Source organism: Tachypleus tridentatus, chromosome 2 (assembly GCF_004210375.1).
Source record: "Tachypleus tridentatus isolate NWPU-2018 chromosome 2, ASM421037v1, whole genome shotgun sequence".
Classification (NCBI taxonomy): domain Eukaryota; kingdom Metazoa; phylum Arthropoda; class Merostomata; order Xiphosura; family Limulidae; genus Tachypleus; species Tachypleus tridentatus.
In genome coordinates, this window is record NC_134826.1 from 71,795,410 (window position 1) to 71,812,058 (window position 16,649).

At 33.6% G+C, this 16,649-nt stretch overlaps 1 protein-coding gene across 3 annotated transcripts in view; it reads right to left on the minus strand.

Annotated features, from left to right (window-relative positions):
* The window catches only part of LOC143244194 (mediator of RNA polymerase II transcription subunit 13-like), a 55,334-nt gene that overhangs the window by 35,951 nt on the left and 2,734 nt on the right, over nt 1–16,649 (minus strand). For 2 of the 3 annotated variants that reach the window (XM_076488428.1, XM_076488427.1), the window contains exon 2: nt 6,064–6,325. In XM_076488428.1, coding sequence (XP_076344543.1) covers nt 6,064–6,325 — 262 coding nt within the window. Of the gene's footprint in view, nt 1–6,063; nt 6,326–12,622; nt 12,653–16,649 lie in introns of those variants that run through there. The other variant, XM_076488429.1, reaches the window with a different exon arrangement.

The window sequence follows — 16,649 nt, forward strand, 5'->3', positions numbered from 1 at the left end:
ACGTTAACGGTTGGTTAAGCGCGTTAAAAACGCAGGTCTTTTTCACACGAGCAACTATAATTTTATAAAGGCTTTGAAAATACTCGTTTCGAGTTTTTTTTATAATAACCTTTCATAACACTGTTAATATTTTAATACTCGACCCGGGTCGTTTAACTTTGAGCGCAAAAATATAATGCTATTTAATGAAAGTTAGCATTTTAATATTCCGTTCAAGCCATTTAATTTCATGCGAAAAACTCGCGTGTTATTTTATGTCCATAATAACCTATGAATGTGTTTTAATCTCATTTTACACCCTTTATTTGTCCTTACCACCGCGTGTTGTCTATCCTGTTTAAAATTATTTTCGTTTGTTTCACTGTGCCCTAGGCTTTTACTAAAACATACCACAAGTGATTATAATTCCATTTTTTTATGAAAACGACTTTTTAAAACATATGTAAATTACCATCAGATAAATAAATACACACCCTTTACATCTAACTTGGTCAATGGTTCAATCAACTTGTTATTTTATATTCTTCAAATACCACATGCAGTAAATGCGTTGTTCCATTCTGCTTGTTCATATGTGCGCGCGCAGCAACACAAGGTAGTTCTGCACACACCTCCAACTCTTATTTGACCGATACTGCGAAACGCTGAGACGGTCCCTAAGTGCAGATTCACAGACCGGTACACTATTCCATTTTAGCCACGCCCACCACCCGGCCCAGTAAAAAATAGGTCGTTATACTTACTGGCATTGCTTAATTCTTAAGGGGTAAAAAGGCAGTGAATCTATATTGTCAATTGAAGAAAGGGGTTGAAAAATAATTTAAATGTTATTCAGACTAGTAGTTGGAAAGGGAAATGGAAGGAATACTTAGGCTAGCCAAAGGTCAACAGACTATACTAATCGAAGCATTTTTAAAATTATAGTTTTCGTCTTTTTAAAACATTAATAATAATATTTAAAAAAATTCGAATACTTTCTGGATCTTAGATCCAATAAAAATTAAACCTTTCTTAAGAATCGTTGTAACAGCAACTTTTGGGTTTGTCTCCTTATCACATCATTCTCGTGGTTGCCATGACTACCACGTGTTTTTCAGTAACTTCATTTGACATTATTCGTTCATCTGTTCTAGGAAATAATGAAAATCACATTTCCACAAACCTTATAAATCTGTTCCAAGAATTATATAAACACAGCTGAATTTTTTTTTAGAAAAAGCCATAAGCATTCCTAGTTTTATATATAAAGATGTCGATTTAAAAATACATGTTTTTGTTGAGTACAGAAAATGCTTAATTTTCCGTTTATGGCTTCTGTGAATATGCCTAACAGCCTATGCGCAAAGATTCGCGGATTTTTAAGACGTTCGAAATTTTGTGCGCAAAAATTCTTGCATCATATGATGGCGACAATAGTCAGCCTATGGTAACAAAATTAAAATCAGTGATAATAATTAACCAATGATAAAAATTGAGAAATTCAACAAATTACCACTAGATGGAATACATATTTAATCACTTTGTTTAAACGTCCACCTACCAGACAAACTATTAATCTATGTCTCAGTATTCAAAGTAATGAACTAAACGTGCATCTTTCTTAAAATGAAGCAATAACAATTTACTAATAAATAACCTTATGTATGCATGTGTGGGTTATTTTATCTTAGAACAAAGTAAATTTTCGTAGTGACTGAGCGCCCTCTGTGATATAAAACCTTCACATCAGATCAAGCTGAACCACCCAATACCAGCAGGTTCGACATATTTTGTACCAATTAAGGCGTTTTTTTTTTTTTTTTTTTTTTGTTGTTGTTGTCTTGACCCCTCTCCCAGTGTCTTTGCTGTAAGTGCGAGTTGATAACACCAAAAATCGGGTTTGGTTTCGATACCCTATGTAGCCAAAGCACAGACAGCCCATTATGCAGTTTTGTGCTTAACAACAAACAAAACTTTATATCACAGCAATCAATGTAAAGAGCTAACAAAAAAAAAAATAGATAAAATCGCAAAATGTTCACGTAAAACACAGAGGGCATCCCAGAAGTTAACAATGGGGGTATATTACAAATATAAGCAGTACTTTTATGTGGCATTGTAACCACCCGAGTATCGGAGACACACGTAACAAAGTTGATATCAACTAACTTTTATCATTAAAATTCAGCTAATATGACTAACTTGATACATAAACTTGGGTTCATTGTCGTCACACAAACATAACTACAATACCTTATAAAATACTACAGTACTAATTAAACAATAGAAGTCATCTTTGTTTGTCGTTTATTTTTTACAAATTTCACGTCTAAATCATTCGAGTACACACTATAAATTGTGAAACACAACACTAATAATTACCACAGTCAAACAGCAATAATCATACAGAACGCGAGACAGCTCGTTAACTTGTGTACGTTTGAATTTTTGCTTCTAAAGATAAGCAACACTATTAACATCATTTAAATGACAAATTAAACGTAATTAAGATTTCGTCAAAAATACATTGATCTGAAGATATAAACTTAGTAACTGGTATTAATAACAAATTATGGAAACTCAAAAAAGTTTCAAACACGTGCGATATTCCATTTCCTTATTTGCTCACAATGTCAGACCCAAACTCAGGACAGCGATCTCCGACATAAATCTCTTTTTGTAAATGTTAAATGTCCTTATCTTTTTCACTACAGGTGAAGTTGAAAAAGTGAACCTGTGACGAAGAGACCTAATACACTCCTTGATTGGCTGTACCCTCTGCTATGTCTTCAGTATCGCCTACTGAAGGCTCACATGCCTAAATTAATTTAGGTTAATGTATACTAAAGTGAAAACGACTGAAAAAACCTTACATATTTGGTTTGTTGTTAAGCGCAAGGTTACACAATAGGCTGTCTATGCTCTGTCCACCACGGTTATTTGAAACTCGATTTTTATCATCACGAGATTTCAGACTTGCTACTGAGTTCCGAGGAGTAATAGGAACTCTTAAACAACATCAAAGTTAAATATTCAATAAAAGTGTTTTAATACATCTTCAAATCCACTTATATTTTATCACTAAAGAACTGGTTTCTTCGATGAAAGTTGTTTTTTAATGACACCACATAACTTCCACTACTCTAAAGTGAAAGTTTAGATAGTGAACTAACTACATATAAAGATAACACTAAAATTTCAATATTTTAAAATACTCTTTCGCTTTATGTATATATAAGATGAAAAATATTGTTGTACAGAAAGTATAAGTTACGCTAAAATAAGCAAATATACATCAGTACTGTGATCATGAAGTCCTGCAATAATTACAGTTCACTTTCTATTTAGGCCACTGCTACCAACAACGTAATTCCGTCAATGGATACCGCACAACCAGTAACAATTTATTGTGTCCATGTGCGTCGATAGACAGACGGGTGAATTTTAATACGGACTACAAAGGACTAAAATTAGTCCTAACACCTTATACAGATCAAAACTAACAGTTGAAAATATTCCGGTTTAACATCCAGACGCCTGGATGTTACGAATCATAAAAACATCCAAACTTTTATATCGATATTTTTCGATCCAAATAATAAAGACATTACAACTGATATGACCAATGAAAAAACGTAGACATTCTCCAGTCAAGTTCGTATAAATAACGTTTGGGTACTCTTAAAAAATGACGGTTTAAACGTCGAAAGCTGGCGAGAAATTGAAAACTGGAACAGTTACAATTTGGGGGGAAAAATCACGTTCGGAGAAGCCTTTTTATTCCTTTATTTGAATTCAAGATCAAAAGCGTGTAAAATATCAATTTGAATCCATCTTTTGCTTCCCATATGTCACTGCCAAAGAGTCATTTGGCCTTCGTCAATACCAGAAGTCATCAGCTGAACTGAACGATAGACAAAGAAGAAGAAATACTGCTACTAACGTAGTTATGACCACAAGTTTTTCAACCTTCGAGTTTATATTACTGGTACCAAACAAATTAACAGAGGTTTAAATCACACTATACATAAGAGCAGTCTGTATACGTTAAAAAAGAGGCGTAACATTAAAACAGGAACAGTAATGCGATGTTTAGGATAAGATTTATTGCAAATTTCAGATTAATGAGCGTACACTAGTCCTATGGATATATTTGTGGCTGGAAGTTTGTAGCATAGTCCTTTTGGAGAAAAAGTAGTACAGAATTATTAAACTACGAAACCCCAAACACAACTGTTTAAAGAAGGATGGCACTAACATTCTGTGTAGAAACTGAAATCACACACAGCTGAACGGGTTTCGAAAGCACATTATCCGAAAAAGCTGGTAGTTACGAGAGAGAATGTTCCGACCCCAGAAACTACTGCGACAAAGCTGGGCGGTTAAACATCTAGCAAGCAAGGGCTGACACAGCTTCCCAAAGTTTCCACCCCACCCACCTCCTCCATGAACTTTTGTGTCTTTAAGTTGCCCAAACGTGATTTTAGAAATCTACGTCTGAGGGACAGCGGACATCCGATAATGTTCGTCAAGATAACTGGTCTGAGACTGACCTTGCCTGTACGTTTGTTAGAACGTAATCTGAGATATGTAGTAAAACTATAGGAAAGACGAAAGTCATGGAAAATTTATTTCCCTTAAGACAAACCTAAAATTATATGCGAAGCCTAAAATATTTTGCTTATATATATGTATATACATAAATACATTTCAGAAAACGTTAGTTTCACACATATTTTCTGCCCGACAATTTATTTTATTTTTGTTCGTGCGCTGAAAATTCACTGTTCACATCCAGCCCACGTTTTGTTTCTTGAGATCGAAGATAACGGATAAATAATCGATACAGCCACTAAAACTAGCGACGACATAAACGATGCACGCGAGTCGATGGTGAACTGTAACAGGTACTTTTGATTTTCAAAGCAGACACATACGTCACAATGTTCGCTGAACATTGACAACAGAGAAGCATATCTAGGGTAAAAAAGCCCACCTCAGTTATAAGGTTAATCGCCTAACGCGTCGTTCATCACTGTCATGAAGACTGACTTTTAAAAACGGCGTTTTTTTCATTTCTCAACTTTGACTCCTTGGCTATTTCGTTTTTCAACTTTTATTGTTACACTTTATATTATGTTTGTAGGATATTTTTAACGACGTTTAAAAATTTATAAAAACTCTCTCTTTCATAATACGTTAAAATATTATCTTAAAATCTCTTTGTGGGATTCATTTTATCAGTTGTGTTGATGGGTGACGTTGTTCCCATACGATGTCGCAATGCTGTCTAATTAGAACTATCTTAAAAATAAACTACATGAACAAATAACTTAATGGATGGTTTAAAAAAATTCGACGTTAGAATACAAAACAATCTTAAAAGGAAACTAAAGGAATAAATAGAATAATGGGGGGGGGTGAAAATTCCCGGGTAAAATACACAAGTCTTAAAATACACTACGGGAACACAAACAGCCTACAGGGTGGTTACACAATTCCCGGTTAAAATGTGGAATAGTCTTTAAAATAAACTAGATGAACAAATAGCCTCAGACCGATTAAAAAATTCGTGTAATATCGGAAAATGTCATGTCCATAGTGACGTAGCAAAGATACAAGACTTATTATTATTATTATTAAACATTAAAACCTCCAACAATCTGTAACTATTTGTAATTAAATGCAAGTCCCTTGAAAGAAGAACATACAGCCATATCAAATATAGACACAATACCTTATCACATGTAACTAAAACCTAAACCAAATGACGTCACGTGCTTCAAACGTGGACCTAAAATACATGCATTATGACCTTCTTTCACGTGCTCATAGCAGCGTTAATGTCACTTCGTCCACCAGAAATGCGAACACAAACTGATTTTTAAAACGCATGTAATTAAGTCTGTAGAGCTTTTGGTAAATATCTGTAATCTTATCACACTTCACTACCATTACCCGTCAACGTATTAAACAATTCAAAACTCTAAGAACTATAACTTACTTTTATTCTAACGGTTAAGGGGTTTCGAGCCCCTTACTGTATCGTAAGTCAAGGTAACGGTAAATAAACTAAAAGCGTACCTGTTAGTCCTAACACCAACCCCGACAAATCAGGTTCTTCACCGTACCAAAATACCCACAGTTCTTTGTTGTAACTCAACTGATTGGTGTCCGCTGGGCGGTGGAGATCGGGGCCAAGTCTAGAGGCTACACGGCGCCAAACACAAAGGATACCGGCGGCAAGACATTTACTGTAGGAGGAGAGTACAGGGTCATCCAGCGGATCCACACATAATATGCTGTCGGCACATAGGCGGCGCCACTTTATTCCACACAAATCGGCCTGTAATTGAAAAAAAGCAAATATTTTTGCAGTCAGTTCTTTTGTTATCAACTTCCGATCAGAGAAAGCTAATATATCGTGCTAGACGGTAGTAGATAAAGTGGTAAAACAGCAAATCTTATAATGATTAAAACACACTGACTCATCACTTGGGATCTCTCGCTATTTGCGATATTTTCGGCCGCACACCCAATAATATCACAAGATGCGGGTAGTCCTAAATCTGTCTCCTAAGCTAACAATGCGAAACGATCATCATAATTCTAATATACAATAAAAATATCAGTAATAATAAACAAATATAAATCCATTTATATAAGAAGGAACAATATCGATTATTTACGTTTGGGCAAAGCCGTCCAAGGGCTGCAAAGAAGGGCAGGGCAAGCTGAAAATATGGTGGTCCCCTTCATAAAAGCCGTATATCATTCTTTTGAAAGTTAATTCAAATACAGGTTCATTGATGCCAATCAAATAAATCGACAGTTTGTGTTTTTTCACGTAAAAGCAGCTTCACAGTTCACAAGTTTCTTCGACCATTTTATATTTCAAAGGACCCTATATTTGATTATTCGGTTTGTTATCCCTGACCATGACCAACTTCTCTTTTTTTTCTTTTCTTTTTTATTAAACAGTAATGAGGGGAGGGATGATTGACGCCCAGTGCAAAATGCCTACACCCCTATCCTCCCCGAGCAACCTTGTTTTAGTGTATAAAATGAACTATCAAACAAGTCTAAGGAATACTTTAACGTGTATTTAAGTCTGTTTACACGAATTAATAGCCAAACTTCAGGTCACCACGTAAGAAACTCGTGGAAGAAACGGAAAAAAAAAAATATGGAAAACGACCAGTAGTGAGATAAGAAACAGACGTATGTGTGACGTCAAACAAATTGTATCACAAAACAGGAATGTCAACCGCGGTAAAGAATTACGTAATAAAACTGGTTAGAACTAGTCGCATCTACTAGAAATAAAGCAAGAGATTCACAAAAACATTTACAAGCATCGAATCACAGAAGTTAATACGATACTCGTCTTGTAAGTATGCATTTTCAAATAAATGGTTGGTTACTCTCTCGAGCGGGTGGGCACAAACAGTAAAATACTCAAGGGCGAACAAAGTCGATCCTGATGAGCCCTTTATTCAAGATATTGTGTTTGTTTTTGAATTTCACATAAAGCTACAAGAGCTATCTGCGCTAGCCATTCCTAATTTAGGAGTGTAAGGGAAGGAAGGTAGTCATCATCACCCACCGCTACCTCTTAGGCTACTCTTTTACCAACGAATAGTTGGATTGACCGTCACATAACGCCCCCACAGCTGAAAGGGCGAGCATGTTTGTTGTGACAGGGATTCAAACCCGCGACTCTCGGATTACGTGTCATGTGTCTTAACCACCTGGCCATGCCTGAGCCTTATTCTAGATATACAGTGGATCTTCTTCCCTAATTGTCTACCTTACCCCCTTTCTATTTTACCCTAGAACTTAAAATATCTTTCTTTACAGTCATAACAAGTTTCACACTTCCAGAATAACACAATATTTAAAAAATGCAACAAGGGTAATATTTTCATAAACAAATAGACAATTTAAAAAACAGGTCAGATACAAATCTAATTGCGTTATATGTTCATAGACTAGCAGCTATTCAGAACTGTACGGTAGACTTAAATAATAAAATATTAGGACACGAAACAGTAAAGATTAGAGCTTCCAAAAGTCGTGTAGGATAGCCCCCCACTCGAATACAAGAAAAAACTGACAACGTAATATCATTTTTACACTTTTTACTGTATGTGTGTGCGTGCTGTAAAACTACAGTACAATCCAGTACCAGGTCACGTGCTATTGCGTTTTCACCTAAAAAATAACAAAAAGAGAGATTACAGAAGCCACTAGGCCCAAAGGAATATGACCCTTCCGCCATATTAAACCTCAAAGAGCGTTGCTGGTCAAGAAGCTGGTTTTATTACTGTTAACCTTCCTTATTAACCCTCGTACCCCTCTTCTGCTATTTTATTTTAGAGTGCTTATTACTCTGCCCAGCATCAAGTTGTATGTATTATAATAATCGCGAATACGGTTTATTCCCGGTTATACCAGCTAATCACAGCATATCCTCATGCTACGACAAAGCGTGCAACGAGTCGAGTATGAATATCCGTGATAAGGAAAGAAACGCAATAGGAAACTTTGTAAACTCGATGTGGACCGTCATGCAGTTCGCCTTCTATCGTTAGACAAGATCTGGTTTAGCGAACAGAAAGAAATTTCACGTCTGATAATTTACTTAATAACACAATTATCACTCGTTTTCATAACACTTGCCACCAGTGGAATACATACGTATTGAGTCAATTTGCGTTTCCATACTACCCCACCTAGTGTAAAAAGTGGTGTGACAAATTTGTACGTAAAATACACAGAAGTTGTAACCAGTAGTTTGTACAATTAACCAAATCTCGATCTCATTTTTTTCTTTTGAATTGTTCGTAGGTGTGGTTAGCTGTTGTTGAGCGCAAGGATACAGAACTATCTGCACTATGCCCACCACGGGTATCGAAACCTAGGTCTTAGTGTTGCAAGCCTGCAGAACACTGAGCCTTGTGCGTGTATATTCATCTCATATGTTTTTATCCAAGAAATACACGGCTCCGTCAAAGAATAATATTTTAAGTGACCTAAAACTCACCAATAATTGTTTCACCAATGAGAAGTGAAACAATTATTGTGTTCAGTGTTTAATCTTCCTACATCAAAAAGCATGTTATTTAACTGTTTACATTCTAAATAAGAATCAGGCAAATAATTTGATGCATTAAGCAAGTATTCCAGTATTTTTTATCGTTAACCTTTTGGAAATTTAGTTGTAGTAGAATAGTTTCACATGGGGTCTGCAAGTCTGAAAAAATATATATATACACATTAGGAAAAAAACGAAACATGAATATAGAGATACTGGAACTTCACTTAAAAATCAAAATAGCACAAAAAAAAGAGACCGAAACTCAATAAGTAAAAGAAATGTACAAATGCAACGAAAAATATTCAAATTAACCGTGGTTAACTTAGCGAGGCCACAACGTAACAGGGTTTTCTACCCTTCTGTTTTGATTTATAGTATGCCTAGTTAAGCCTAATACTTTGTACTATATCAAATATTATATTACTATATTAATATGGTTAGGTTTTTAAAATTAATACTTTTATTCTGAGCTCCAGTTTCGCAGTTTTAGAATTGTATAACCATACTGTAATAGCATAATCTAGTATTAATTATATATGTTATAACCATTTTATAAAATACCAGTTTAACCAATACTAATTAGGCCTAATACTTTGTATTATAACATATACTACTGTTTCAGTAGGGTCAGGCTTCTAAAATCAACTTTTATTCTCATCTTTAGTTTCGCAGTTTTAGAACTGTATTAACCACACAGTAATGGCCTCGTTCTAATACTACTTGAGTATGTTTGGAACATTTTATTACACCCCTCTGAGCAACAAAAAGGTGAGAAGGGTACAAGAGGCTAAGTGCACGCCTAACATTTACACAGACTAATTTGTCAATCCAATTATGACTAGCTATCATGTATCTGTTTTAATATTGATGTTTAAGTTCAATTTATATTTAAAAATATACATAATTTATACTGTTAAATTTATGATGTGAAATTATTGCTTATTCACTGAAGTTGTAGAAGATAATCAAGTGTAGGACTCAACAATGTGTGTATGTGAACACTAGTTTATCGTCTGTATTGTTGTGTAGGCTAAAATTTCTAGAAATTCTCCTTACTACTATAAATGTAAACAACGCAACGCGCCAAAAAACAACATGCACTGTTGGTTTGCTATAGTTGGTGTATATACTAAACTTGTAACTGTGATTAACGCTTATTAACCGGGAAAATTCAGATATTTGACAAGTTTATAGATTCCGAACATTAGGAACCATTTAATTTTAACTTTAAGAAGTCATTTTATAACTTAAGTGGCCAAAAATTTGGGAAGAAGGCAGAACTAGTTAGCTCCCTATTAAGTGAATTGCAGCTACATCGACTCGAAATTAATTCGCTCATCGTGAACCTCTTATAAAGTATCTTGGAATTTTCAGACCTGATGGAAAGTTTGTTTGAAATTTCGCGCAAAGCTATACCAGGGCTATCTGCGCTAGTCATCCCTAATTTAGCAGTGTAAGACGAGAGGGAAGGCGGCTAGTCATCAACACTCCCCGCCAACTTTTGGGTTACTCTTTTACCAAAGAATAGTGGATTTGACAGCAATACTGTAACGCCCCTACGAGAGAAAGGGCGAGCATGTTTGGTGTGACGGGGATTTGAATCCGCGACCCTCAGATTATGAATCAAGTGCCTTAACCTGATGGAAAGACTCAATACTGTAAGTTCGTAAAAAATTTGAACAAAGATCGTTATTTTTAGTAATCATTATTGTAAATTGTGTTACTGTTTGCATATTAAAACATATTTGTATTAAAAAGTATGTATCAATCTTATTACCAAGCATCATAAATTAGATACATATCGATATTTAATTAACTTTAAATTTAAATCATAATTTAACTCAGTTTTAGGTTAATTGAAATTGTAATGCATAACAACAAAAAAATTATTTAATCTTGCAACTACATAACTATATTTAAACGTGCTTATGCGTATGGAATAGATCGATCATATACATACAGACAAGAAATACGATAAGATAAAATAAAAATATTGCAATTTCTAAGTATATTCGTAACGAATAGACCACGTTTTCTGTTAAATTGGATAAAAAAAACTGAAAGTATAGGCAACAGTTCGTAATGGATTGTTATAAATCGTACTTTCATTTCACTCAAGTTTCTGGGATTTCAATATAGTAATACGAAAGTTTAATGTTTCGTTAAAAAACAAAGCTGCACATCAGACCAAGAGCAGAGAAACCCTGTTTTCAGCGCTTTCAGACCCACTAGATGTGTGTGTGAATAATACGAAGTTTTACTTTATTTCTACCTCAGCCATGCAGGTATTAAAATACCAATATTACACTATAAACACACACACAATCACATTCATTTGTTATAACTACATTTTGGTTTTGTTGTTTTTGTTTTACAGCAAAGGTGACGTGTGAAAACGTAAAAAAAATCGGCAAATACACAATGATACCCATAAAATTACATAGAAACACGTAAAAATAACAGAAGATTACTGGCTATCTGACGTAACTACGGGTTTCTGAACATGTGATTTTTAAAGCTCGTACCGTGCACACGGCGAAAGGTCACTTGATAAAGAATTTCGTGACGAAAACAAAAATACTAGCAGCTGACAGGAAGTAAACAGGCAGTCTATGGGTCGAGAAACACCGTGTGCAAGTTGTTTTGTTCAGAATTACTTCTAAAAACACAGATTCCAGAGCACCACGAACAAGTATAAACATAGAAATAAATTACAATAATTTTTATTATCATAAAATTTGTTTAATTTTGGGCAAAGCCACTGGGAGGCTATCTGAGTCTAATTCTGAAGTGGCAGTTAACCAACAACCCCCACCGCCAACTGCTCGGCTGAGCTTTACGAATTCGTAACGGGATTTACTGAAACAATGTAACGTTCTCATGGCTGGGAGGGCATGTTCGACGACAGGTTTCGATTACGTCTGGCAGATTGGTAGTCTGGTACCTTAAGTTGAAGATCAAAACTATCTACAGCTACTAGTTACAACTAAACTTTATTATTCACACACAGTATATTAAATTACATAATATACGACAACCGACCACCATCTGAAGATGTTAAAAGCTGGTGGTAGTACCATAAATTCACACAAAATTTTACAAGATGGTTATATACGCATAGCCATTCCTATTCCTAATTTTTAACTTGAAGACTAGAAGGAAGACAACCATTTAAAAATGCCCACCGCCAACTCACGTCTGACCGAATATTAGGATTTAAGTGTTACTCTTAAATTAAAGGTCACTCAGTGCTTCAAACTGAACGGGATATAAACCACAAACCCCTGGACTCATAGTTTCGGATTAATGGCTAACGCCACGCCTTATTTAATATTGACGAGAGAAATTAAATTATAATTACAAGTAGCATGGTATGCAACGATACAGTGCGAAATAGTTTCAAGTCATAATATTGTTTTTAAGCTAGATATGTAATTAATTAGCTATTGCCTAATTTTAAGAAATAGCAACTTCAATTACACCTCCTTAGAAAATCGTAACGAAGCGAGTTTAAGCCTAAAGAACAAATACAAGCATACCTACAAGTAAACAAAACATGCACACCCAATCACGTTACTGTCCAAACCACACGAACCAACGCCTAGTTTGTAACCTTCCAGAAACATGCAATCGGTGGCGTTTCACTTTTAACACTCATTTTCATAGGTAAATCAGAGCAAAAGCACAAAATCCGTTTAAATATCGTGTAGGCTATCAAATATCGCAACACGCGCGTGTTCGTGAATGGGTACGCATGCGCTTGTCAACAAAATACAAATATACGTGTGATTATTTATCAATGAAAAAGAAGTCTTTCCACTCCAATTCAGAAAAAAAAATTGTACGGTATGTATATCCCAGTCCACGATACGTCCTGACTGACAGTAATATAAACGTTTTAATAGTGCCTTCTGTAAAAGCAAGCTAACATTTGTATAAGAAGCTTGTATTCAAACACTACGTTTCTGTATGCTTTACTTAACCCTAAACAAAGGTCGTTTCACTTTAACACAACATAATGTAACATACTACTTAATTTATCTGCAGATAAATTTAATGTCTCACTTTAAACATCTTAAAGTAAAACCCACTGTTTCGATTCTGCTTAAACTATAAACGTATTTTTGTCTTAACTTCTACAACAATAAACTCAGATTGTTTGTTATCCTTCACGACATATATTACCCTGTGTGGTCTCACAATATTCTCACACAATTGATTTCTACTTTTCAACGTTTCTTTTCTTTCAGTTGGAGTTGTTTAATTCCACCGGTAAACAAAAGTACTTCAAATATCTCGAAAGTCTGTGAGTTAAGAAAACCATATATTTTAACACATTACTTCAGTCTTAAGTTTCATTTTATGTTATATATATATATATATACACACACACACACACACTCATAACTTGTAATAAAATAATATTTAAATATTACTCTGTACAATAATTATATGGATGACCAACAGTACAAGGTGTCCCAGAAGTCTGGGGCCATCGATAAAAATACGTAATGTATTATTTATTTATTATTAAAATTGCATGCTACTGACAGTCACACATTAATTCTTGGTATACACTGTGCCATCAGGGTATTTTCTTCCCCAAAATATGTACAACTGACATTATAAATGTGTTTAACTTAAAAAATATAATTATATTTTCTTATGGGTCCAGACTTCTGGGACACCCTGTACAAGTAGTATTGTTGGAACCTGTAAAGATTGTCCAACGTGTGCAATGAGAAAAACAACATTAGAAACCTAGCCATTACAGAGTAATAATTCATATGTAAATCCTTAAATGGATTTCAGCTAGAACATGAAAACAGGGAATGCACACACTCCTAATCTTTTGGTTCAAACTGCATGTAAGACAAGCAAAACTACACAAGGACTGTCTGTACCAGATGTCCTTAAGTTAGCAGTGATAAAGTAGAAGGAAGGTAGCTAGTTTACACCATCCACAAACAACTCTAGGGCTACTCTTTTACCAACTGGAACAATAGTTGATATTGTAAAATCTGAAAAGCCAGTGTGTATGAATACTGAAGGCTTAATAACAAAACTATTACTAATGAAAATAAGAATATTTTCTTTCAAAGATAAAATTACAAGAAAAATGTCTCCAGGCAAATGTTTTTATTTTACTTATAGTATTTACTGCTTTCTATCTTTATTATAATCTTCAATAAATTCATGATATATCTTAATATATCATTCTAAATAATGTGTGATCCAAAACTAAGCCTTTATTAATAATTTAAGAAATTTAGAAATGAGGACAACAAAAAGACTTCATGACATTGTTCAGATTAGAATCATTGAATACTTTACTATAAAATTAAATCCACCAATTAGTTCAGACTTGTTTAGTTATAACACAAATACGTTTAATTGGAAAAACAAAGAAATTATTATATATAGCATACCAGTTTTAGTAGTAAGTCAAAATAAAAATTTAAATATTTTTTTTAATTATATAGTATGAAACATTAAATAGAAAATTATGCATTAGCTTGTGTTTTGATGAGTTGCTATTTACTTACTGGCTTATGCATAACTCACAAACTTTGTTGAAATTAGTAGAACAGCACAGTTAATACATTAGAAGTGAACAAAAATGTTTATCTACTATGTCCATCCAGGTATGAAACATTGCATCTAATATCAAACATCTTTCAAAAGCCAAGTTCAATGTGTTACCAATAATATCAAAAGTTCTACTGAGGAAAGAACAAACTACAAAACTTAATCTTATCACAGTTTGTTGTTGGAAACATAATAAAGGTAAAGCACCATCCATCCTTGTCAAACCACACCTATGGAATATAAAGAGTCAGTCCCCCGTGAGAGACTCAAATTGTTTACACCCTATTCTTAAAAAAAAAAAAAAATTAATTTAATACATTTCCACAGAAGTCTAATAGAATAACTTCAGAATAAATTTGAGAGTTAAAATAACCATACAACTTACTGGTACTTCCCTAAAGAAAAAAATATTAATATTTATACATTGACAACGATCATTCTGTAAATTAATCAATTAATTAGATTATTCCATGTTTGTCTCCAAATAGCATATTTAAATGCCCAACCTTAACTTTTAATGGTAAAACAATGCAAATGTAAAAAAACAAAAACAGTAGTAATGGAAGTATGCCTGACAAAACTACAATAAGTTACAGCCTTGTTTTCACTAGGCCTAATTTGGGTTCACTGCCAAATCCATTTTATTTTGTTGAAATATTACTGGGCAGTAAGTCATCTAAATACTACGATATTTCTTAATGAAAAAATACTACATAGGTTTAAGACAAATGATTTGTAGTAACAAAGAAAGTAAAAGTGTACATGAATGTAAATATTTATTTGTATCAAAGCAATTAAACTGATTAATCAATATAATTAATCATGACCATACATTACATCACTGTAAACTAAACTAAATTTAATAAATCTCACAAAATAAGTACCTAATCAAAACTAGTGTTCCAAATTATTCCAGCTATCCAGTAATCAAATTTATGATTAAAACCCTAAAAATAAAGTAATTGAAATTATTGTTTCTGGTCATTTCAATTACCTCGTAATCAAAATAAACAAGTGTCAGAGAGTCATGAAAATAAATCAACTAATGCCACATTTGTTGCAAAGCTCAAAGCTACACAATGGACTAATATATATTTATCTTTATATTCTACCAACTGCAGGTATTGAAACTTGTTTTTCAGTCATCATGTGAAAATAATCAATTAATGAACCTAGCAATCAATTTATCAGCATATTCCAGTAATCACCCAGTTCTAGTGAGTATATTTGTATAGTATCTTCAAACACACTTTCTATACTCTCACTACAGTAAAACTGTATGTTCTATATCACTTTTTAAGCATTGCAATATAAACATGCAATTTTTATAGCAGGTAAACTTAAGTAATTCTAAAGTTAAATATATACAAACATAAACACCATATACAATACAATGGTTTTAAATACACAGACTGAAACCTGTAATAAAATAAATACACAAAACAAAAACCTTGAAAATAAGGCAGTGTATATGTAGTAATTCTAAATATAGTCTTCTTCAAAAAATAATAATGTTTGTTACATTATAATTAAACAAAAATCAAAAGAAATCGTAAGAGGTTACTTTTGTTTACAAAACATAAGAGCAACTACTTGTTAAAATGTAAGTTTATAACAAAAGTTTATATGACGAGACAAAGACATTCATCTATATTATAACTGCATTATATTAATAGTTTTGGTAAAGCTTACATGAAAGTAGAACTAACAAAAGTTTCTCAAGTAGTATTGATATTTCAAACAAAGGTGTAGCTTAAGAAAAAACATGGTCACCATTCATTCACTAAAACAAAGTCAAAACTTAAAGCAGCCCTTATATATATATATATATCCACTCAACAAATGTGCATTGGTATTCAAACCTACTGCCCACACCAAACAAACTCTTCCAAAAGTGCATACTTCCTTTTGACACCTGTGTTTCAAAAGCTAGTAATATTTATCTCATGATTGCCAACCTTCATATTTGCATCGTCCAAAC